This window comes from Perna viridis, chromosome 12 (genome assembly GCF_037379345.1).
Source record: "Perna viridis isolate PV_CMFRI_1.1 ecotype Kerala chromosome 12, ASM3737934v1, whole genome shotgun sequence".
Lineage (NCBI taxonomy): Eukaryota > Metazoa > Mollusca > Bivalvia > Mytilida > Mytilidae > Perna > Perna viridis.
The window spans coordinates 27,689,999-27,715,368 of record NC_142456.1 but is presented as its reverse complement, the minus strand read 5'-3'; the positions used below and the strand labels follow the sequence as shown (position 1 = coordinate 27,715,368).

Sequence of the window (25,370 nt, the reverse complement as noted above, 5' to 3'; positions counted from 1 at the left end):
AACAATCATGGTGTTTAACAAGAAAATGTAAATAAAACAAGCTCTATTGAAATGGCCACCGCATTCTTAATCATAAATCATAAAAGAACAACAGTTTGGACTTACTAATATTATAATATACTTCATTTAAGTTGATTATTTTTGCTGCGAAATTTTAAGCAGTCTTACTATATCAGGTAAAAAGTTTTCGCAACCTCAAAGTTGCAAACGAAACATGTTTTTAAGACGGAATACCTAGCATTCTACACATATTTCATTATATTATACTTTTAGAATTCTAGTGGTTACAATGTATGGCGAATTCAGTACCAAAAAGACAGAGCTTAAGGGACATTAACATCAACTTCAAGTAAGAGTTTGTTTTTCGATCCGATTTGGGTCATTTTGATCTAATGATGAATTTCGACCGGATAATCAACAGGACCGCATCACGAAATATCGGCCGAATTTGCACAACAGGTAAGCCCTCTGAGTTTAAAAAAAAAACAATTTCTTGGATGTCTTCTAGTGCATCAAATTATTTTTTACCAAGGGCATTTCGTTGAAATAATTCCAGACATAAGTTACATGTACAATTAAACTATGCACAACTAAGGTATAACTCCTTTGCTACAAATAGACACCTAAATATAATTGTTATGCCACCGTCGAAACAAAATTTCATCTCGATTTGCCATTTCTTTCCGATATCACAAGATAATAACCGCAGTTAAATTTGTTAAGATGAAGATTAGAAACTTAGCTGCCAGATTTCTTGGTTTAAACCGGTGTTTTTCGTTTTGATTTTTTAAAAAAAATTTTCGTTCAGAGGGATATAGGAACAACTGTGTATGTGACCAAAAATAATAGAAGTTTAACGTTCTTTCTCGGCTGGTCGGTCTAATACAACGAACGTTTTGGTTCCATTTTTAATAAATACTAACATGAAACTGCGGTGGATACCGCAGACATGCGCCTTTATGTCGTTATTTGACTGTTTAGTTTATTTTGAAAAAAGTTCATCGTTATGTTACGGTGGATTTTATTACTTTTGTTTTCGAAGTCTTTCAGAGCTTACTTAAAGAGCTATCAAGGGAACCAAGATTCTGGTGGAAATCAAAAGAATGTAATCCAGTGACAAAGACCAAACATGGAAAACAGAAACATAAAATAACCAAAATAATACATATAAAGTAACAAAAGTAAATGGGTAACTTGTACTCCACTAAAAAATGGGAGTATGGACCAGGTGCCCCGGCAGGGTAAGCATCCTCTGCTTTTCTAGAAACAACCATCGAGTTGCTCATAAAAAGTCAAGTCCAGTGTAAACAAAAGAGGAAAGGATTTAAAACAATGACACATTGAACAAATCAGTTTTCATGATGCAGATGGATACACCGTAACGATCCACGAGTTTATGATGACGACCATAAAACTTCTGTAGTGATGACTTCAATCTTGTAGCAACATAAACCTGTTCCAGAAGCCTAACTGTAAGTAGTCTAGCACGTTACAAAAGGTCTGTGTAGTTACGGCAAGCTCTGGTATAACGTACATGTATGAGTTGTGATATGAAAACTCCATACGCAGATGTTGAAGGGATATTGCCACAGGTGAAAGGAAAGTTGACAATACGGAATGAAAAGTCGTCGCGTTTGTCGTATAGTTTAATTTGGTCAATAGTTTTCCTTTACCAATGATCTCAAAGTGTATGTCTTGAGATATGAGGCTGACTGCATAGTGTCTGTAGTATCCTTTATCTCGAATTCTTTGGGGTAGATGCGATGTTTAAAATCCCCGAAACTAGGATTGTTTAACGATAATACGTCATTTATGTGGAGGAAACTAAGATTAAAGGATCTAGCTAAACGTCTTCCTTTTTTTGGGTCAGATCAGCTGTAAAGTCGGTCTCATAAGAATGAAAGAATAGGTCAGCAAGTAAGGGAGAACAATTAGTTCTCATTGGAATGCCGACCGTTAGTTGAAAAACGAGTCAACCACACTGGTCAAATATGTTGTCGATAAAAATTCCAGCATTTTGAAAACTTCTTCTTCTGTTTATTTGGAAGATTGTTTGGATTTTTTTTTTTTTTTTTTTTACAAAGTATGAAGAATCTCTATCAAGAACTACATATTGTAACTAGGTGTATTATCGTCTTTTATTTTTGGAGTAACAACGATGTATAATGTTTTTGTCGGGATTTTAACTGAGTATTGGGAATAGAAGTATAAAGAGTTGAAAAATCATAGGTTTTAATGCTATTATATACTAATAATAATCTTGAATTGAGGGCTTCCAAGATATCTTTCGAAGTTTTCTGGATCCAAATTGAATAAATACCATTACGGGAATAACAATTGTCGTGGTAGAACTGGAGAGCCTCTTTTACAGCTGTGAGTATAGAAGTTATAAGTTTTGAAAGAGGTTAGGTTGTACGTTTTGAAGATCCAGCTATGTAGCGCTGTTTGTATGTGTGGAAGAGTGAATTTTATAATGAATATACAGATAATTTTATTTTCAGAATTTCCTTGATTTAAGATGAGATTTATTAATAAAATATTATTTGAAAATCATAATTTGACTTGATCTTTTTAATTATTGAACAATCAGAACTCATTCAGAAATAAAATCAGTGAGTTACCTTGTGTTTATATTTTTTATGTTTAAATTAAGTATATGACCTAAGTTCATGAATATGACCCTGGATTGTCACCTTATTTGGAATTTCAGTAGTATTTCAATTATTGGGTATTTTATTGGTGGAAAGTCACATGCACTTTTAGAGGGAAATCCTTTTGTTCTTGTTGTCACTCTCTATACATTTAAAATCTCAGATGGCAGACATTTTTGTAACTCAGTAAAAACTATTGGAATATTAATTTTGATGGATGTCTGATTGTCTACTTTATGCCTATGTCACCATTATTAACTCCTTCTACTTTAAAAGATGTAACCATGACACTGCTGATGTTATTGCACAGAGTATTGTAAGGAGTTGATATACTGGGAAACTGACCTTTGCACCTAAGTGTTAGGGTCTTTTTGTTTATCCATATAACTGCAATAAATATTGGAACCCAACGATTTGATGTGGTTTATTTCTCCCTGGAGAGCTGTCCGGACAACATATGGATTCTTTTGGAGTTTAGGAATCCAGTAAATAGACGGTAGATCATGTTCATCATCTTTGGTAGAGAGACCAAAAGAGGATAGCACAGATTTATGGTTTTCTACTATCTCTTCTTTGGAGAGTGTGGTAGCAGTATAGGTCTTATTACTACTACCATTTTTCGCCTTCTACCTCTGCCAATAGACATTGGATGTAATACTTTTTGCGGACAAAAAATAAAATGATTTTTTTTATTTGTCTGCGTGTTTACACTTGTTGAAGACCGTTTTGGTGATATCTTCTGTGGCGGATACAGAGGGGGTGCATGGGTTTGGCACCCCCATTTTATTAAAAAATTGTCGTTTTATTAATAAAATCGACAAAAAAAGACAAATAATGTCCTAGCACCCCTCCTTTTTCTGAGTAACATCGACTGACGCCCCCTTTTCAAAGTGAACTATGATCAAAAGTCTGTATTAAACGCACTGGTTTTGGTTACACAGTTTGCTAAAATCTGACTAAACCAAGCCACTTTGGACTTTGATAAAATTTTGTCCGATTCAGGGCGTGATTGGTATGGACAGTGTTTTTGGTTATTTTAAAAGAAGTTGGAGTCGAGCGGTTCACGATTGTGTAAAAGCGACTACAACGATAAACAGAACTGAATGTTGTAACATATCTGTGATACGAAGGTTTCATCGATCCGAGAAAGCTTGAATTAAATCGACATTTCGAAATTTTGATTCACAAGCACAGAAATTCAACTGATTATCGATAATCTACACTTAATCAAGTTACAGTGCATCATAGATGTCGACTTCAATCAGCTGAAGAAAAAATATTGAGGAGAAATCACCTCTGCTATAGCTGATGACGGTTGTTGTTATTCGGAACGTTGTTTACGCGGGTGGTTATATTTATAGTTCGTGTTGATGATGCTGCAAGGATGACACAATGTTGTTTAAGACATCGTTAGAACATTTAGAAATGGTTCGTTTTTCAAAGACATGGGTCAGACTTGGAATAAAATCACACGATATAGATCGAAAGAAGCTAGAATATTGCTTTTAGGTAAGTTTATTCGTTGTCTCATAGAGTTAAAATATCGATCTAGCTTAAAATGACATCACTGTATATAAATTTTAATCTAATTTATGCGTTAGAACTTCAATTTTTTAGTTGAATATCTTCGATCTGAAACGTATTATTGAATATAAAATTTTACAAGATAATCTGGTTTGTTTAGGATACAGCAAAAACACGATACGTCAATATATATTTATTTACTTTCACTCCTGTGTCAGACACTGCCTGCTTTTCTGCTTTATTGGTGCATGTTATTTTCAGACAGCGGGATAATAACATTCACATCTGTTACATGCACGCTGTATTGCGTAACCATGTAGAAACGGCATCTTAATATCACACAATGCCTGACTTCCATACATAAGGCAGGGGGTATACACATCCATGCATCTATATTGGAAAGCAGGGGGTATACGCTTATTATTCTTTGCCACGATCTCTCGACCCCTTTTGACCAACATAATTTACATAATAATGCTGTAGCAGTATGTGTCGTTCAAGTTTAGTTTCGTCTACACTCGTACATCATTTATATCCAACAGTTCTCAAGATTCTTCAAATCTTTTTTCTTCCCTCAAATGTCATCTATTACCCCAACACAAGTAAACTGGAACGGCGAGTTTTACACCAGTATGTATATAAATCTACTAATATGACAAGTGTTTTCCGTTGCAAAAGCATATTTTCTTTTTATCCTTACAATTGATCATGTAAGATAAATTCCAATCTTTGTTTTGCTAAATTCCCTAACCCAACCAAGATATGCCTTCCCTGCCTTCTCTGTGCGACTTCATAACCCGAGGACTTCATTCTCCTCTGTACTCCAGAAAAAAAACCCCAAGATAAATCGTTCTGACCATATCCCTATGAACAATCACTAACAATTTCTAACAGTAAAGACGAGACAATAATGCATTAAAAGAAAAAAAAAATATTCGAAGAAGAAATCCATTTTTTCTTCTTGTGTCCAATTGACCAAGTATTCAATGTTTTTTTCTTAATTTTATATATGACAATTAAGTTCGAATGATGTGTTGACACAAGTGGATGTTGAAATTTAAATGAAGAACAAACCTATTTTTATGTTCATCTGCACCTACACACACATAAAAAAGTATGTTTTTTTTAATAAAACAGACCCATCATCTGTAGACTGAAACTGAATATTTGTTTATGGTAAAAAGCAACTAATTTGTTATTAAAAAAGATAAACAAAATCTAAATTAAAAAAGATAAACAAAATCTGAATTTGACTTTGTTCATTAAAAGTGTATTTTACATAAGGCAAACCAACGCCATCTGTTGCTAGCGTGGTAGTTTGGTGACCATAGCCATATTGTTGCAATTCTTGTTTTGTATACATTCTTTTGGTTTATAATGGATTATAGAACTGATGACTTAGTTTGATTTGAGAACTGTAATTACTGGTCTGTTTGGGAACTGATGCTATTGTTTGGATTTTAGAACTGATGCTTTTGTTGTTTTGAGAACTACTGCCGTTGGTTGGTTTCGCATGAAATGAATTGGTTTTAGCGTCACAGTTTTTGACGAATTCCTGTACTGATACTTGTTTATGTGATAATTGTACTTTTAATATCAATTTCGTCTGTTCATATTTTTTTTTGCTGAATTGGTATCTGCTGTTCTCTATGCTCGGTTGGGCCCTGCTTTTTGCAGTATATGCTGGATTTGGCTCTTGTTTGCTCTCTTAGCTGAACTAGGTTCTTCTGTTCGATGTCTATGCTGAAGTTGGCTTTTTTGTACGCTGCCTATTTTGAATTTGGCTTTATTGTACGCTGTCTATGTTGAATTTAGATCAGCTGTTCGTTGTCCATACTGAAATACTAATAGGTTCTGGTTCGCTTTCCATGCTGAATTCGATTCTGCTGTTCGCTGTCCATACTAAATTGGGTTCTGCTGTTATATATCAATGCAGAGTTGTGCGTTGTCTATGCTGAATCGGTTTCTGTTGTTCACTGTGCTGAATTGGGATCTGTTGTTCGCTGTCCATACTGAATTAGATCCTGTTTCGCTGCCCTTAGTAAATCGGGTTCATCTGTTCATGCTGGAATGGGTTTTGCGGTTCGCTATTCTTGCTGAATCGGGTTCTGCTGTTCGCTGTCTCTGTTGAATTGGTTTCTACTATTCGCTGTTCAGGGTGATTGGGGCTCTGTTTTTCTATTCTACCTTTACAGAATGTGTGTTCTGTTGTATGCAGTCTGTGCTGTGTTAGGTTCTTAATCTTCTCCTTCATATTATAAACAACTGAGTGTCATCAAACCTTCAACGATAAAGTACATGTATGTTATATTTGGATAAGACAGACGAACAAATGTGCGCCCACTTCTATATTTGCGTTTTAATTGTTATAGTGACAAAGGCAATAATTAATAAATTTGATGACGTACATATTACAATAAAATCAAAACACTCACTCGGTAAAAAAATACAGTTCGATCTAATAACTACAAAAATATGTAAACCGCATCATCGGAGTTGGCATCAATTGTTTTATGACACACTTTTGCATGACTCATCGACAGGTATTGCAATAAAAGGTTGGTTCAGATCACGAATATCGATTGGTAATCCTTTTCATAAACATTATTCCAGTACCCGAGGTTGAGGCGAAGGAAGCCGTTAATTAATGAACCAATGTCGAAGCTTCATTCCTTTGTACTGTGATTAAGTTGTAGAATATGATGGTTTGTGACCGTATTGGTTTTCTCGACGATCCGTGCTATAAGGCTTGTGTTAAATGACACCCGTTCCTACACGTGGTGACAGAGAGAGAGAAGCTGTTTACTAAATAATTATTGATGTAATTCTGATTTCTTTACATTGTGATTGAAATCTGTGGAGTTGACATGATAGTATTGGTCTTCTGGAGAAACTACATGTATAGTTTAAATAATTTGAATATCTTTAAATATTAGAAGAATTATTATCTTCTGGTTAAATCCACCACGTCACTTCGCCATTAATTACATGGAATTGTCGTTCTAGTAAAAATAATCAAGATAATGTTTCCAGTTCCTCTCTTGCGTAAGTAGAGGGTAAAGTGGAAGTACAAAAGCAGAAATTTAAAGGAATGATATTGATGGTTTGGTGGGTAGGTTACCTTAGAACACTCGGCGGGTGTTTCTAGAAAAGCAGAGGACGCTTACCCTACCGGTGCACCTGGTCCATGCTCCCAGTTTTTAGTGGAGTCCGAGTTGCTCATTTACTTTTGTTACTTTGTATGTATGATTTTAGTTACTTTATGTTCTTTGTTGTGTACGTCTGTTTTCCATGTCTGGTCTTTGTCCCTGGATTACATTCTTTTGATTACCGCTACAACCTTGGTTCCCTTGATTACATTCTTTTGATTACCGCTATAACCTTGGTTCCCTTGATTACTCTTTTAAAAAAGAGATCGGGTCATATAGGTTGCAATTGCACGAGAGGAGAATATGCCCATGACAAGTTAACATGGATATTTATAAAATTGGAAACCGAGAGTAGTAATAAGTGGAAATAAAAAAAATGGACATCAAAGGAATGAAAAAAATGGGGAAATACATGCATAAGGGAACATAAATCTTGCATTAAAAATTATCAAGCTTTTAAATAATCAGTGTAACACAAAGCACGTATAACGGCTTTAAAAGCTTTGGAAAACAGTGAAAATAGTACAGAGGTAGAGTGTGGTGGAAATCAAACACACTACACTAGATTTCGCTATCTTATCTCTCGGCTACTTGACAACACATCGCTGCAGTTCTGATTATTTTCTTTGATTAGTATAACACCTGGTTCTAATGACACGCGCAGGCATTGCATACTTCACATCGAATACAGTTATTAAAACAATAATCTGCACAATCTTCGTACATTTAATTCTATTTCTGCTAGAAAATGATTTATAATAAAGATTGTAGGAGTCATCATTCAAGCACAATAATTTAAACAACAATGTTTTATGACCATTGTTCTTCTATTTGTTGGCTCCAGGATTTTTGTTATCAATTAAAGAGAGAGCAAATCATTAAAGAAAATCCGAGATTATTTTTATGGTACTGTCTTAGACATTTATTATATTTTGACCTGGTGCCCAAAGTATCAGTTTTGAAGTTCAAAATATTGTTTCCGTACGTTTTCGTACTGTGCGATCTTAAATTAGCTGGTCTTCAAACTTTAAGGGAAACAGGAAGTTTATAGATTTTTTCTTGGACAAGAAAGTAAATGACGTCATTTTCTTTCATTCTGTAGGCTTGGAATCTGTCGGCAAAACAACACTCCTGTACAGATTAAAGCTAGGAGAACCTATAAAGGCTACACCAACTATTGGTTAGTATTGCAAGACAAGCAAAACAAAGTTAAGGATGTACAGTACGAGGAGTTTACTTTTAGAACTAAATAAAAACGAAAACCAGAAACTAAACAGCTCCGAAGTCTTAAGTTACATCATCATGAAACTTTTAAAGAGTAATCAAGGGAACCAAGATTCTAGCGGAAATCAAAAGAATGTAATTCAGTAAATGAGCAACTTTGACTCTACTAAAAACTGGGAGCATGGACCAGGTACATCGGTAGGATAAGCGTCCTATGCTTTTCTAGAAACATCCGCTAAGCTGCTAAAAATTAAAGTCTGGGGTAAACGAAAGAGGAAGGGAAAACTATGACACTTTTTTACATACCAATTACAAATATAATCCAGCCATGAACAAATCATTAATTCAAGATATTTGAACACACGCGCACACACACACAGAGGAAAACTGAACCCCCCAAAAAAATCATTCGTAGCTGTGGCGCTTTTGGATTAGTTTATAGTCAAGTAAAATTATGATTAATCATGGATTTGTTTAATATGTTTTCAGGGTTCAACGTCGAGACGTTTCAGTATAGAGACCTATTCTTGAACGCATGGGACCTTGGCTTCGGTGGGAAAATGGTAGGCGTTACTATAAATAAACAAGTGCTACCTTAAAAAAAGAGATAGTCGATGCAGAAATATTTGTTATTTCTAATTAAAATTTTTCTACATTTCATTCGGGAAATAACACATGGCACGCAATTTCAATTTTCGATACATTTTTTTTCGAACGCCATTAAGTTATTAGTATTTGGCCAATTGGGAAACAGAATTGCGATCAAGTGACTTGCGTTTCCATGGAAGAGCGTCTTTAAGGTCAAATGGTAAAAAAGCGAGACTATACCGAGTGCGTCGGAAAAACTAATTGCAGTATTAATCACTCGTGGATCCTCCACATGTTAAACAAATGGCATTCGCTTATTTGTTGACACAAATGCCATTGGATAATTGATAAAGCACCTGTAGCTCAAACAAGGCATGAGACAATTTACTAGTCGTATTGTCAAACATGTTTACCGGATTACATGATTTTAATCAATATTGGTGCTTCAGAAGCCTTTTTTTTTTTTTTTTATCTTTCTACAATTTTGAAATTCGAGGGACTCACGTAAGGTCAGAATTCCCCCCTCCTCATATGTAGTTTACTCATTAACAGCTGTGAAGATTCAAGACAATGTCTTCTGTGTCTATTAAGGCCAATAGTAGAATAACACGGGTAAACCCGCTTCTTCCAAGGCAGTGCTTATCGCGAATACGGTTGATAGATAAGTGAAAAATAGAAGTGGTGTGATTTAGCAAAATTGTTATAATTAATGTTCGATTAAATATGAAGTGCTGGAATTGTTGGACCACATTATCTCAGTTGAACGTTTCAATAATTTGATGTATGCTGTAAGTTGATAAGTCGTGAGTGTAATACATTTTTCCGGACATTTCACTAACATTTGTCATTTTAAACTCGATATTGAGAAAAATCCATTATGGTGCAATGTTTTCATGGGGCTAATGAAGAAACTTATTCCAATATATGATGTTGTCGGCGTCGTTGTTAAACGTTCCGATCAAAGTAGGTGATTATTTAAAATTGACATAGAAGGTTTACTTCTCATTCAATTCTGACACTTCACTTTTTTAAAATTTGTTTCTTATAAAATTCTGTTTTAACAATATTGAACAGACATTAAATAACATTCAGAATTGTCAGTCGGAAAGGGGAGAAAGGGGCCAAACAATTAAAAAAGCCTTTTTTTCTTGTCTGATTTTGAAAAAAAAAATTAATTCAAATTGTTCATGAATTCCTGCTTGCATTTTTCAATCAGATTTCAAATATCTCTTACGGTTTCTGAGATATAAGGGGACAAAAGGGGCAACACCTTTGAAAATAAAGTTATTTTTATTTTTTTTTATTTTGTTTTTTAAATTTTATTCTATAGGATTCCTTATGAAAATCCCTGCCCTTACATGAGCCTGATTCATGAAAGCACCCTGAAGCAGAACTTTGTTTTTAAATTGAATATCAAAATATTGTGCAATATTGTATCTTAATGAGTTATTGTGTTCATAATGAACTCCCTATGACTAGTGTGTCAAGAACCAATATTGTGTCCACAATAGAGGTCAACTGACTGCTGTCCTCTCATGCTGCGCATGACTAAGCTTTGTATTGCATAATATTGATCAGAATTTACGATAACGGAGTATAGTTGATAAGAACCGGCGTCCCAAACTACTCTTTCATAGATTTCTGTCTTCATTGTCCTTTATATACTATATATTTCAGCGTCCACTTTGCCAGCACTACTATAAAGGCAGCAACGCTGTGATTATCATGATTGACAGCTGCGATCGTGAGCGGCTGGAGGAAGTAGCCTATGACGTCATGAAACCGGCTCTAAAATCAGACGAACTAAAGGATGCCATATTCTTATTTCTTGCAAATAAATCTGACTTAGAAAATGGCATGACCATTCAGGAAATTTCTGACATGTTAGCACTACAAAATTTAAAACGCAAATGGAGTAAGTAGACTTACAATCGTGTTTCAGAATAGGAGGTGTAAATAGAATTCAAGTCCGAGTAAATTTTTTTGGGGTGGGGTGGTTGGTTGGGGTTGGGTGTAAAATAGTCAAGATTTCATGCAAAAACGAAATTAAATTTTCTTTAGGGGGTTGACACCAGGTCCGCCCAATTTGAACAAATGGTTCCTTAACAATTTTCCGTAAGAGTAATCAAGGGAACCAAGATTCTAGCGGAAATCCAAAGAATGTAATCCTGGGACGAAGACCAGACATGAAAAACATATATACACAACAAAGAACATAAAATAAGCAAATGAACACATACAAAGTAACAAAAGTAAATGAGCAAGTCGGGATATATTGCTTGCGCATATATCTTGAAAAGAGCACACCCGTGCCAGCAGTTTGTTTTGAATGAAAACAAGTTCACTACTTCGTTACTCACAATACGTAAACAAAGTCGAGTTCGATTTGAGAGTTGCAAAGACATTATTACATACTGCCAATGATTTTTAGCAAACTCGACGTATTTTAACAACAAAAAGCATTTTGTTTTGTGTAATGTCTTACAGCGCTCCCGAAACCATGCATCTGTTGTAATTACGTACTATAGTACATGTGTTGTTTGTTAAGATCATAAAATAATTTCTTAACGTTGTGTTATCAGTATAATATAAACTTGCGTGGTACTTCCTTTATATCTATAACCTGCTGTTATTCTACTTATTTAAAAGTGAGATTTCCATGAGCCACCATGTCTACTTGACACATTCAATTGAACTGAGCATGATATTTTCTTCACTACATTTTCAGATATTTTCTCAATTAGTGCCCTAACCGGAAATGGCATTTCAGATGCATTTGACTGGTTGGCATCTCAATTAGACTCTCATAAAGTAAAATTAAGCACGGATACAAGTTCAAAATCTTGTGAAACAAACATTGCCGTTTCAACACAACCTCAAACAGAGACTTGTGCCGCTACTAATCGGTCATATAATGCTTTAGCGTGTTTTTATGTTAGACCTCAACATGCACTTGGAATAGAGGAAGATGAAAATGAAGACAATAACGATAGAAATGTTGGAAGAACGTCATTGTGACGTCATGATCTCAATCAAAGTCATTGATCTCATTCACATATCATTCATTCGTCGGCTTGTATAACATGTGATCGTAGAATGTCTAGAATGTTAAAGTCAGTAGTGTGAAATGGTATGGTATCCCAGGTATAAAATTAGATGTTTAATGGCTCCATATAGATAAAAAAAAAAAGGTGCTATCTTGTGTATTAGGCAATCTTAATACTTTTGATACCGGTAGATCAAGATGATACAGGAAACTAGTTGACTACATTTTAATATTGTACGAAGTTTACATGTAGATAAAATTTTAGTCACAAAATATCAAGAACAGATAGAATGATACAACATTAAAACTGTGTAGTACAGTAGCTCTCTTAACGTTTTATTTACAGGTCATTTAAAAATTATATTTCTTAAGGTGATCGTGATCAGATGAGAAAGGTCTTGAACTAGTATACATTATTTATAAACTAGGACGGCATTTTTTCCCTACCTAAACGGTAAAACCTATTAGGTTAAATGACTGTACAAGAGTGTGAAATCAAACATGTAGATGATATGTTATGGAAGTAATTCCATTGTTGGGACTTGGAATTTTTTTTCATGTGTCTAAACTCTTTACTACATGCTCGGAGGGAGGGGGTTACTCCACTAAATGGGTATACATGTGCCGATTATGGTGATCAGACCAGAACTTGTTCATGATCCTGAAATTTGGAGAATCATACTGCCAGTGCAAAATGTTATAAAAGTACACCCCCCTCCCCGGACAAAAAAAAAATCCTCTGAAAACTTGCATTGTCTCAAGTCAACTTTCAATTAAGAGTTCTGCAAAGTGCAGCATGATGCAATCCCTGCATGTTTAACTCAGTTTACTTAGGGAAAGTGTTGACACAATTTTAGATTTTGTACACTATGGACTTACCATTCATTATGGTCACAACAGTTTTTTAAGTGTAATGTTTGTAAGAATCAGGAAAAATAGGAAAAATCAGAAACATGCATGTCAAACCTTACTGATCTGAAAATATTACTCAAGGATACCTTCTCTACTTGAAAAGACCATTATTTAATCTCTGCATCACTGGGTTTGCTCAGAAAGTTTTCAATAGAATGTTAGAAAAATGAGGCTTTTGATAGTTGAAATGTTCATTTTCAGTGCATTTCAATGAAATTGTAACTCAAATGTCCAGCATGATACGGAAAATCTTGTCTGTTTTCCTTGATTCTAATGGTGCAAATGGTCAAATTACACTATCAAAATGGTTTTTTTCACAACATGTTTCACCTACTGCACGATTCTCACAGGGACTGACACTGATTACTACTATAGAATATAACTTTCTGGGTGATTATTGTTAATTACACGTGGTTAATCGGCACCCAGTACTACAACACATTTTTATATGCAAATTACCAGGCGAGTAGATGCCGTTAGGCAAAAAACCTTTTGCCTGCACTTAATTTTGCCAATTTTTTTTTTAAATACATCCAGGAGAGGCATAAATGATGCTCTAAGACGCTATCTCCGCGGACCTCCGCCCCAGACCCCCTGCCGTAATTTTGTCTACACTTCAATTTGGCCTCAGCTACGCGCCTGATTACACTTGACCTTTATCGCAATTCCACACCTTTGTAAAACGGGAGAAAACTATTAATATTCACAAGAGTTACTTCCCTTTGTTCGCTTCATAGTAATTTTCTCTAGCACATATTTTGTAATTTCAGAGTTAAAAAAATATTCAGTTCTTCAGTTGTAATTATTTATGGTAATATACTATGATGCAAGTGTAACTTGGAAGAGGATTAAGTTGAACATTGACATTTTAAAACTTTTCATCAACTAGGATATATTTATGAAGAGAAAAGAAAAGCCAATAGATGTTTTTTTACAAACATGCTCTAGATTTGTTCACAGTTTGCCTGATTCTAACAGACATTAAGTTAACAGATGTCAGTGCATTTATAGCAGTAAAGAAAAAAAATCATTGGAATAATGCTAAAATTTTGTCAAGTCCTCATGCAGGAACTTCTTCCGATATAGTGCAGGACTCCTCTGGAGCAATGTTACAGTCCGGACTTTCCTACTATTTGACAGATCAATGAACAATTGATCACTGATGGATCAATAACTGATGTCAGGTGGCCAATTTGATATGTAAAATAACAAATAATCAATTCATGTGAATTTCAAAATTTTCATTGGATCTAATCTAATATAATGTATGGTACGGAATGTGCGTCATAATTAAATATTAATGTTATTGCATAAATATCTTTATGCATATGCATAATTCTATTTATGCAATTGTGTAACTATTTCTGCAATCATGTGATTAATTCTGTACATGCATAACTGTCTTTATGCCATCACGTAATTAATTCGGCATATGCGTAATTTTATTTATGCAATCATATGTAGAATTAATAACCTAACTGCATTAATAGAATTACCCATGTACAGAAATAATTAAGCGATTGCGTTAATAGTGTTATGCATAAATATATTTATTTATCCTGAAATGAGATTATTTGTTAAACGAATAAAGGTACATACGGTTATTTTTTTTGCTGTATCCGTTCATTCGAAGGTCATCTACTCTCTGGCTCCTCCCACTCACATGATAGGCGGACTACTTTTTTCTGGTATGCGTAAATTAATCATGGCCACCACCATAGATACGATATAAACAAATTGCGATTGCGTATCCGGTTAATCTTTTTTTTTGCTGTTTTGTTTCGTTTTCACCTGAATAAAATAAAAGATTTTATGTAAACCAAATAATGATTTTGTTTGTATTTTTTTTCACCGTCATATACATGGCAAATCCCAAATCTCGTTCAGATTTGATTCATTATCAGTTTGCAGACGACTTTCACAATTTAACATAAACTGGTCCCCACTTAAAGAAATTGAAGCATTACAATATGATAAAACTCTTGAAGAGACAAAAGGCCAGGAAACTGTTATGGTCTCGGATTTATTACTGCCTAAACACAAATTTCACCCCTGAACTCTACTGCCATATACCAAACAGAAACAAGTCAGCTTCCATCTTCCTCGTGAAATTCAAAACTTTAATGTTCTTAAAATCGACTTTACAACATTCAAAATATTTGTATTTATTGTTCATTTTACTTATTTGTCTCTTGGAAATAAATAAATTTTGACACATTGCTTATTTTCTTCAAACAGCTTTGACGGATTATATGGTGCGGATTGAATTTCAATGTTTACTGAGTCATGCGCCATGCGTATTATTTTTTTTCTTCGGGTTTAACGATCGGGGCTCCTCAGGGGATATGCATTTTAAAAATTTATTTTAAAAATGTACACACGCACAAAACTATTAATATAACAGGATAAAAACAATATAAGTACATTGTCGAAAATTATTGAAGATATGTGTATTTGGCTTGGAACGGAGGAAATAGCTTGGTGGAGCCTCGCATTTCAAACCCGTTCCGTCGCCTCATCACGTATCTACAATAATTTTCGACAATGTACCTATATTGTATATATAATAGCATTAATATTGAATTATGACACACATTCCGCACCATATATATAATGAAATTGTTAATTTTCTTTGAAATTAAAATACCAAATTATTTTGTATTTCATTTAAAACTAGAGGCTCAAGAGAGCCTGAATTGCTCACCTGGTTAACCATTTGCTTATTTGAAAAATTTCAGGAATGAGACAGGCTAAGTTAAAATCAACTAAATTTTCAAATGCAGGAAATGCTTTTCATAGCATTTTCATGACCTGAATTTTGTTCAAGGCAACAATTTTTTAATTATTTTCAAAAACCTGTCTTGTGACCCCTAAGTTCCATTTTTAGTATAGGCAGCCATATCTATTCACGGATTAAAAAATCACAACGGTCATTTTGAGCACAATACACCAAAGAACTATTACGCATATTTTCAAAGTTGTACATGAAAAAAAAAAAAAAAAACCAAAAAACAAAGAAACTGTTTCAGGGGTCATAACTCATACATTAGTCAATGAATGGTTTTGAAAATTTCATGTTAGGTCCTTCTCATGATGCTTGACAATTTTACCCATGCCAGAAATTTGGTAAAGGCAACGGTTTTTGAGTTATTTGCAAAATACTGCCATCTGACCCCTATGTTCTATTTTTAGTAATGGTGGCCATGTTTTTTCACAATTTGTGTGGGATACCCTAAGGAACATATATGCTAACTTTCATTGAATTCTGTGCAATGGATTTTGAGAAGATTTTCAAAGTTGCACATGCAAAAATACAAAAAAAAACTGTTTCAGGGGCTTTAACTCCTACATCAGTTGACCAATTGTTTTGAAAATTTTGGCATAGGTCCATCTCATGATGCTGGACAATTGCTGGCAACGGTTTTTGAGTCATTTGCAAAAAACTGCAATCTGACCCCTACGTTCTATTTTTAGTAACAGCTTCCATGTTTTTTCATGGATCAAAAATCCCAATGGTAATTTTTTGCAGATCACCCTAAGGAACAAGCATGTCAAGTTTATAACCTGTATGTCCAATAGTTTCAGAGGAGAAGATTTTTAAAAATTTGTCCATGATGACGATGACGGACGCCAAGTGATGGCATAAGCTCACTTGGCCTTTTGCCAGGTGAGCTTAAAAAAATTTTTTTTTACAGGAAAGTGGTTAAATTTATGACTAAATCTATATCATTTAGTAAATCTGTGTAAAGTGGAAATGCTTGACAAACCAATAAAATATGACGAATTGGCTAACACTTGGATCCATAATTGATCAAATGACAACAGATTGCAATTATAGTTCATGAATTGGTACAGTTTCTGTACACATCAAAACTCAGACAAAAATGATAATGTTGTTAAGTTACAATAAAGTTGAAGATGTAATAATAGAACAACTGATCTATTTGGAAATACTTTAATTACATAAACAAACATGTTAAATAGACTGCTACAAATCTTGTTCTGGTACAGACACAGACACATACTAACACACTATTTTGTATAAACTTAATAGAAAATAAATATATTATCAACTGGTTTGAGTGAAATGTGAAATACTTGTTTATCGTTAGTTAAAACAAACTTTTGAAATAATGCTACTGCAATTCCAAATAATCTTTGCAATACTGTTGATTACTTTGGTAATACTGTAGTTAGGTGTAAAAATAAAATTCTGCAATAATACTGTAAAAAAAATAGTTCTGCATTACACTAGCTGCCATTAATACTGCTAGTTATAAAACTCTGCAATAAATGACTTCATTTATACAATGATATTTGGGAAAATGTATCCAATACATGTAATGTTTGTAGAAAAAAACATCTTTTTCAAAAGAACTGTTCAGGAAAATGCCAGCATCATCAAAACTTGGTCAGAACTTGCCTTGTGCTACAAACTGTGACACAGTCTTGATTTACTGTACATTTACTTCGAAAAAATATAATGATATTTGTACAATTTGGATAAAAAGTCATGACAAAGTATATACTGGTTACTAAATCAGTATTGTTTGGCCAAAACTAATATTGTAGATGCTATTGCTTTGCAATTTGTAAAACAAAAATGCTACTAAAAGCTACAATTTACACTGTCAATACCCTTTAAGAATTTGCCTTGTGCTATAAACTGAGACGGTCCTGACAATAAAATAGGAGAACTCAGGTTGATAATTACAAATTCTTGTGGGTTGGAAGATGTAAACTATCAAAGCTTGGTCAGAGATTGCTCTGTGCTTCAAGCTGCGACAGCCTTGATGTACTAGAAAACGAAAAATATGAAAAAAATGTAGAAAATCTGAAAGTGAATAACAAAGGATATACATCAAAGCTTACTGGAATACTGAGATTTGTTGATAATTTCAGCAACAAATATCCTGGTTAAAAAATATGCCCCTACATGTATACCATCAAGTTAAAATCCAAAGCTTGTTCTACAAGCTGTGACACACAGCCTTGACTGATTTCTTATATTAAAATGTGTTGTAAATAGCTAGTATAGTAGTTACCAGTAAAACAGTTACAAACTTAACACAATGACATAAACTTGATCAGCAAGAGAACTTTCATATGTTTGCCTTGTGCCTCAAACATTTAAGAATTCTCCATGAAACAAGCAAGATTTAAAAAAAAAAAGAAAAAAAAAAAGAGAAGCAACAAGTCTCATAAATGAACCATATGGGTAATCTGTTCCTATTTAGATGAGAAGTTTTTTTCATAAACCAAGTCTTATCAAGTACTTGCAAGAGAACATCAGATATTTGCCTTATGTCTCAAACATGTGATGGCATCCCTAAACAACCTCTACCTGGTAGAATACATAATTTAAATGGGTATCTGAATGAAGTATAAAAGTTCTACAAAGGTGAGCAATTACTAGTTGTCATAGACTATATACACTGTCCAGACAGAGAAAAGAGTTGCCAGACATTTGCCTTGTGCTTCAAATGCGTGACAAATCCCTCATAACCAGTGCAAAAATGTACGACATTATTGAAGAAACTGGGTGATAAATATATGAATGCAGTATGTGTGAACTTTAAGGGAGAGTCATATATTTTCCTTGTGTTTCAAACATGTGACACAACCCCTAGAAATAAAATTTTACCTTCAGCATAATTGATTTCTAATACAACATTTATAAAGGAACTTTCTTTACATGGCACTTCACTGATTAAACTTGAATTGAATTTTAAATTTAATAATAATAATTAAAAACAAATATAAGACATTTTTTTCTAGGATAAAATAGAATACAGACTGAGCTGACTATGGCCTGTGCCAGACATTTTGCTTTTAATAAGATGCTTTGCAGTATTGTAACCATTTCTTTAGGTGACAATCATAACTATCCAATAAGGTCTGTAGGTTGGACCATTTTAAACAGTTATGGAAAAATCCTTTTCATAAAAAGATACTTAAGTGATTAAATGCAATATCATATACTATTTTGCCTTGTATTCAATTTAAAAAGCTTCATTAAAACTTCAATACAACCCAAAGAAATAGAAAAAAAAAAAAAATAATAAAATCACACAATAAAATCGACATTGGTCAAAGTTTTTAGCATAATGGCTTTTTTTTAATAACAAAGCTCTTCACAGCAAAGTTTCCTTTTTTAAACATAAGTTCTGTTACTCCAACACTGTATATTGATGGACAGCTCTTACATGGTTAATAAAACCATTTCCATAGACTTCCATATCATGAAAGACATTTCTTGTTTTATTTTTTTTGTTTCTTTAAGTATGTAGATGCAGTTTATTTGAACTCATGCTGTGAAAGTGATACAGCCATGTCACTTCCTGGTAATTTTTTATCAAATCCATCTTTTCCATTCAGCCACCATGTTGTCATTACACCTTTACCCTAAAAAAAAAAGACCAGACAATAAATTTCTGTAGGTGTGATTTATATAAGGAGATATATATATGTTTACATCAATAAAGGGGTAGAATGAACACAAGTTTTATCGTGTTACAAAAATTAACAAAATGAATTAGAACTTGTTTAACCCATTTCTAACTTTCTGATTTTGCAAAACCCGTCAAAATACAAAGAATTTTTTTCCAAATTTTTGCAAAAAAGCTGTATAATAAGGGCTGTTCCAGTAAAACATACATGGGACAAGGGGGGAAGCACTTGAAAATTGGGGTAACCTCGCACAGAAGCGATGTTTTTCCACTCCTACCCACCCATAGAGGTAAAAACCAAAGCTTTACAGGCACCAACAGAGGCATATTAAAATTTATATATATTCTTTTACAGTATTCCCATGGTGATAGATTTTTTTTTTTTTTTTATATAATTCAGCTACATGTGACATATTTCATACAGAAAATAGCAAGACATTGCATGATTTCATGAATGCTTTATTTCATTTACACATATTCTGTAGTTTTGCCTATCACAAGAATGTTGCACATATTCATGTATAGACTAGCACTTTTAATGCTTGTGTTCATTTATCTGTACATTAAAATTCATATATATTCTTTAACAGTATTCCCATGGTGATATTTTTTATATATTTCAGCTGCATGTGACATAAATGTATTTCATACAGATAATAGCAAGACATTGCATGATTATATGAATGCTTCATTACATTTACACACGATCAGTGTTCTAGCTAGGATTTGAAAATAGAGGGTGCGCAGGGAAGAGGGCACTTTAACGTGTAGAAGGTTTTTTCAGCCATAATGGGTGCATTTGAAGTTTTTTTTTTTATTTATGTTTCCATCAAGTCAGAAATATCTTTATTCGTTTTTTTTTGCTTTTCTTGTATGTTTGTATTCTTATTAAATAATACAAGAATTGATGTGCAGACAAAAATTAACCTTGCTTTGGAGAAATTGCCTAGCCAGGCCACTGACTAAAAAACGTGTATTCGCTGTTTTGCATAAACATTTTTAAAGTAGGTTTATATATGTTTGTTCTCCCCTTCCTAGTTCCCCTAACTTCACAGTTATTTTTAGATGAAATGCACCTATGCAATTTCAAATTATTTATTGTTCAAACATTTTTATTAAATGGTCATGACACAATAATAACATAATAACATAATGCACATACATTTGTATAAGCAAAACATTGCCATCATTTATATGTATAATGTTGTGGACGACGGTGACCAACCAGAGAATTATAACGTTATACTTTGAAAGCTTGGCAGTTGTTGATATAATCAATTGTTGCCTTGAGTATTGGGAGTGAGTTACAGTTAAAAATCAAACTTATGATGTTTTCTGTTAGTGAGCTGAAGTGGTTCATATATTTTCTAACTTTAGTTATTAAATCATTTCTATAGTTAATGTAGGCGGGACAGTGTATGAAGAAATGGGTTTCATCTTCAAATTGATTTGCAAATGCGTTCATTAGCTGGAATGTTTTTGTATCGTCCTCTCTCTATTGGAAGAGAGTCGGTACTAATTTGCCGCAGGGTATAATCTAGCCGGCGAAATGGAGATTTCAGTCGCAAAAAACTTTTGAACAATCTTTGGAGAAGTGAAGTCGCCATGCAATTTTGACCAAAGAGAGATAACTCTGGCGCTTCTATGTAAAAAGATTTTGAAATCGTAAACAATCAAAATGGCGGCGAGTTTTACCTCTGAAAAGGAATGTTGTGTTAAGATGTTCTGTTTATTCTCTGTTATAAGTAAACAACCTTTAACGGTTTTAATTAGTGATGGCGACTTACAATATGGATGATTATTAAAAGAATGCCGACTATGAATCTATTTGAATAGATTAAACGAAACTCCCGCAAGCCGTGACAATGGTCTGAATGGAGGATAATTTTTTAATGACAACGTACCTTGATGTCAATTCACGCTATTTTGATTACCTTGATTGACGAATTGCTATACACAAACAATCTTTTAATTAGTAAATAACACTTAGGTCACAGCATTGAGAATGAGTAGGAGTTTGAGTCATAGGTGATCCTTGTTTTTACAAGATCAATAGAGGTAAGCTGTTAAGTTTTAATTAAATGATTATCACATACAATTGACAGATCAAAGGATAGTTTAGGATAAAAACCCATACGTTCACTGTCAAGTCATCCATTTGTCCAAAGAACTCCTTTGGACAACATCAAAATTGTTAAATTAAAAACAACCTTTTGAACATTATGTCAATTCATCCATTTGTCCAAAGAATTTGGACAACATCAATATTGTTAAATTAAAAACAACTTTTGAACATTATGTCTTTCGAGTAAAATGTCTTTGATAAATTGGTTAGGTGTGTTGCCTAAGGTTGCAAATTCAGAACAAACTGCTGCTAAACTTAGTTTTTTTTTAAAAAGAAAGAACACAGAAGAGACGGATAAAATTGAAAAGCCAAAAAAGTTTTGCAAAGTAATGAGTCAAGACTGTTTGATAGGTACAAACAAGACCCAAAAGGTCTTTGGCACTGTGAAGTTTGTCAATCTGCCAAAAAAAGCAGTGCCTATTCTATAGGTCATTCACAACCAGCTAAAACAACAAACCACCAAAGACATAGTGGGAGTAAGTTTAATAATGGTTGAACCATTGAAATACTTTTTCAGACTCATTTTTTTAAAGCTGCATTACATTTGTAGCTATCATTTCATAAATTTTGGTTTCTGTTGAAATATACCTTCCTCAACTTTGAATTATTTCTACTAAATTGTACTTTTCCTGTATAACTTCATTTGATATCCACAAATAAAATGCATTAAATACATGAAATAGGTGTCTATATATTTATTGTCTTGCATAAATCCTAGATAAATCCATATGCATGTGACTTCTTGTGACCTTAATCCACACATGTACTTTAAGGGTCGCTTCTTTAATAACAAATCTGATTGCAAAGCAAAAGTGGTTATTGAATGGTAAGGAAGACCGACAGACTTGAGTCGAAAAAAGAAAAAAGTTCGAATATAATGCAAAGGATCCTTCTGAAATTTACCTATTGTGACATAATGTGGCTCAAATATGGTCATTTTTTATTTGAAAACTAATCAAGAAGTAGATGAAATGAAATGAAAACAAGACACATGCTTACCTGTGTATCCCTTACTGTTATCTTTTTTACCAAGGTTAAAGTATTTTTTGCATTACTACTAACTTACTTCATTCCATCAGCAAAATTAAATAGAATCAAAACTGAGCAAATTTGGCAGCTGATGCAGCTTCAAGTGAATATGACGAAATGTTATGTTTTTTACAAAATAAGTGAATATGTTATACATAATATACTTGTCATCTTGCAATTTATACTTTTTTTTCTTAAGTATTTTACTTATGCAAATGTACATCATACTTATTTTTTTCCTCTCTTTTTCAGCAAGAGACCACATAGGTGCTCAGTCTTTCTTGAAGTTCAAAGAACAGGCACTGATGGACAAACTCAATGAAGATGACGAAGCCATTACTTCAGCAATGAAAGTTGCATATCACTTAACAATCAGTAATCAACCAAAAAGCCAGTTCAGTGCTACTGTTGATTTATTAGACTCTTTAGGCTTAAACTTGTAAGATAAACTATGTAAAGCTAAAAATGCTTGTTATGTTAGTCTTGCTTCTGTTACTGAATATCAGTCATGTATTGCATCTTGTATTATGTCAAATGTTGTTGATAATGTAAATAAATAAATTTTTTTCTCCATTATGATAGATGAGAGTACTGACAGGGCAAACAAAAAGCGTCTTCTAATGTATTGTCAGTATTTTTAAGACACCTGTATTAGTTCTGATTTTTGGGCAAATATCCAAATTACATCTGCCACTGCAGATGCTAGCACAATTTACAGTGCTGTTGTTTCAGATTTGGCTTCTAAGGGCATTGACATCAGTCACCTTATTGGCATTGGCACTGATGGAGCCAGTGTAATGACTGGCAAGCACAACGGTGTTGTTAAAAGGTTTCAAAATGAAAATCCACAAATTATAGGGGTTCATTGTTCAGCCAACTGTTGTGCACTGGCTACATCTCAAGCTGTTGAGTTTGTTCCTGACATTAAACAGTACTCTCGCACATTGTCCAGTTTTTTTCATTACTTTAGTGGTTCAGCACAAAGGTGTAACAAGTTGAGGAAAATTCAATTATTGTTAGATCAACCCCTACTAAAATATGCCGAAATACACTGTCAGATGGCTTAGTTTAGAGAGAGCTGTCAGGGTAATATACAGGACAAATCGTGCATTATGTGTTGCTCTATAGCATGAGGGTAGTACAAATGCAGCAGCCAAAGGGCTTGCTCATGAGGTACAACAGTACAAGTTTATTGCTATTGCACATTTATTTGCCTGTTTTATCAAGGCTTAGTAAGATTTTTCAAACAGATTGTCTTGATTTTAGTATCATAAAACCTGTAGTAAGTAGCACTGTGGACACACTGTCAAATTTTTGTGAAAATGAGGGTGAATTTGTCAAAAACATTAGACCAGTATAGTTGTTAGAGAGGGTAAAACAATACACAGCCAAATGTGCCACATATGATAATCATATGACAATAATATAATATTGAACATATGATAGTCATATGATTCTCATATGGTAATTTTGGCTTAAAAACATATGACAATCATATGTTTGTGAAAAACGTGATTATCATATGGTGCTTGATTTATATGATAATCATATGATGCAAACCATATGATTCCCATGTGTGGCACATTTGCCTGTGTATATGTGAGACCTGCATATGAGAGTAAAAAAGGCATTGTAGATAGTGGTGTTGATAAGAATTTTGATAGGTGTGCATCTGACTTAGATGTTGATGAGTGTGGTGTAAGTGCAGAGAGTGACATTGAGCTTAGGTATTATGACCAACAAAAGTCTGTTGTTCAGAAAGATTGTAATTTGTATGTAACAAAGGTGTGTTACAATCTACGGGCTAAATTTAACTCTGATACAGATTTATTGTCAAAGTTAAGTTTTATTACCATGTAATATTAAGTATGCAAAGTAAGAAGGTGTCCAAACATGGACAAATTATGGTGTGTTGGAGATTGAACACTTGCATGATCATTTTCACTCTTCAATCTCTGTGAGCAAACAAGAGGTATTAAGCCAGTACAAACAGTACAAAGGTATGGTGATGGCTTCATATGACTCTTAGCCAAATTGTTAAGATTTTTTCTGACAAGTTTTGTACCATGTTGCAAGCCATTGTGTTATTGTTAAAATGTGCTGCTGCGATACCTGTGTCAAGTGTATCTTGTGAGAGGGGGTTTTCAACCCAGAACAGAATTATTACAAGTTTTAGAACTAGTATGAATAGTGACTAATTGAACACTCTTATGGCAATTAAGGAGCATAGTTGCTCCATAAAAGACTTTGACTTTAAGCCAGCCTTGTCTGAATACAAAAAGAAGACTAGGAAGATAGAAAAATACTAAGATTATGTCTCTAGTGCTGTAGTGTTTTGTGTATATATATATCTATTGTTTTTGTATCTTACATAGATTTTTTTATGATATAATAGTTGCTATGTATACTATTTTATGTGTACCTTTATCCAATTAAAATATAAAACCTCATTATTTGTTTATTATTTCTAATAAACTATTATATTTTTAAAAAATCATCGCGATATGACAAAAAACCATTTCTCCATGTTTCAAGTCACTTCTCCCTATCACGAGAGAGAGAGAGAGAGAGAGAGAGAGAGAGAGAGAGAGAGAGAGAGAGAGAGAGAGAGAGCTAAAATGATGGAAAAGATGTGACAGAAGTTTGATATGTGTTAAGTATGAATTTGTGAAT

The 25,370-nt window shown here is 33.6% G+C and overlaps 2 protein-coding genes across 3 annotated transcripts in view; one reads left to right on the top strand and one right to left on the bottom strand.

Annotated features, from left to right (window-relative positions):
- The first annotated feature begins 4,072 nt into the window (after window positions 1-4,072).
- LOC148601888 (ADP-ribosylation factor 4-like) lies at window positions 4,073-25,147 on the top strand. 2 transcript variants are annotated; one of them, XM_088554711.1, is made up of 5 exons: window positions 4,073-4,160; window positions 8,427-8,504; window positions 9,038-9,111; window positions 10,814-11,051; window positions 22,950-25,147. In XM_088554711.1, exons 1-5 carry the CDS (start codon window positions 4,097-4,099, stop codon window positions 23,138-23,140), a joined length of 645 nt encoding a protein of 214 aa, XP_088410837.1. In that variant the 5' UTR covers window positions 4,073-4,096; the 3' UTR covers window positions 23,141-25,147. The 2 variants fall into 2 exon arrangements, with proteins under 2 accessions (XP_088410837.1, XP_088410836.1); XM_088554710.1 differs by lacking the exon at window positions 22,950-25,147 and adding an exon at window positions 11,865-12,504.
- The window catches only part of LOC148601884 (uncharacterized), a 202,798-nt gene continuing 194,463 nt past the window's right edge, over window positions 17,036-25,370 (bottom strand). The window contains exon 34 of the mRNA XM_088554708.1: window positions 17,036-19,499. Coding sequence (XP_088410834.1) covers window positions 19,392-19,499 — 108 coding nt within the window. The 3' untranslated portion in view covers window positions 17,036-19,391. The remainder of the gene's footprint in view (window positions 19,500-25,370) is intronic.

What these genes read in the sequence shown, in the direction of transcription:
- LOC148601888 (XM_088554710.1), top strand. Translation starts at nt 4,097, where the DNA reads ATGGGTCAGACTTGGAATAAAATCACACGATATAGATCGAAAGAAGCT. An exon ending in AAAGGCTACACCAACTATTG is followed by an intron (nt 8,505 to 9,037) that starts GTTAGTATTGCA and finishes ATATGTTTTCAG; the next exon opens with GGTTCAACGTCGAGACGTTT. An exon ending in AAATTTAAAACGCAAATGGA is followed by an intron (nt 11,052 to 11,864) that starts GTAAGTAGACTT and finishes CTACATTTTCAG; the next exon opens with ATATTTTCTCAATTAGTGCC.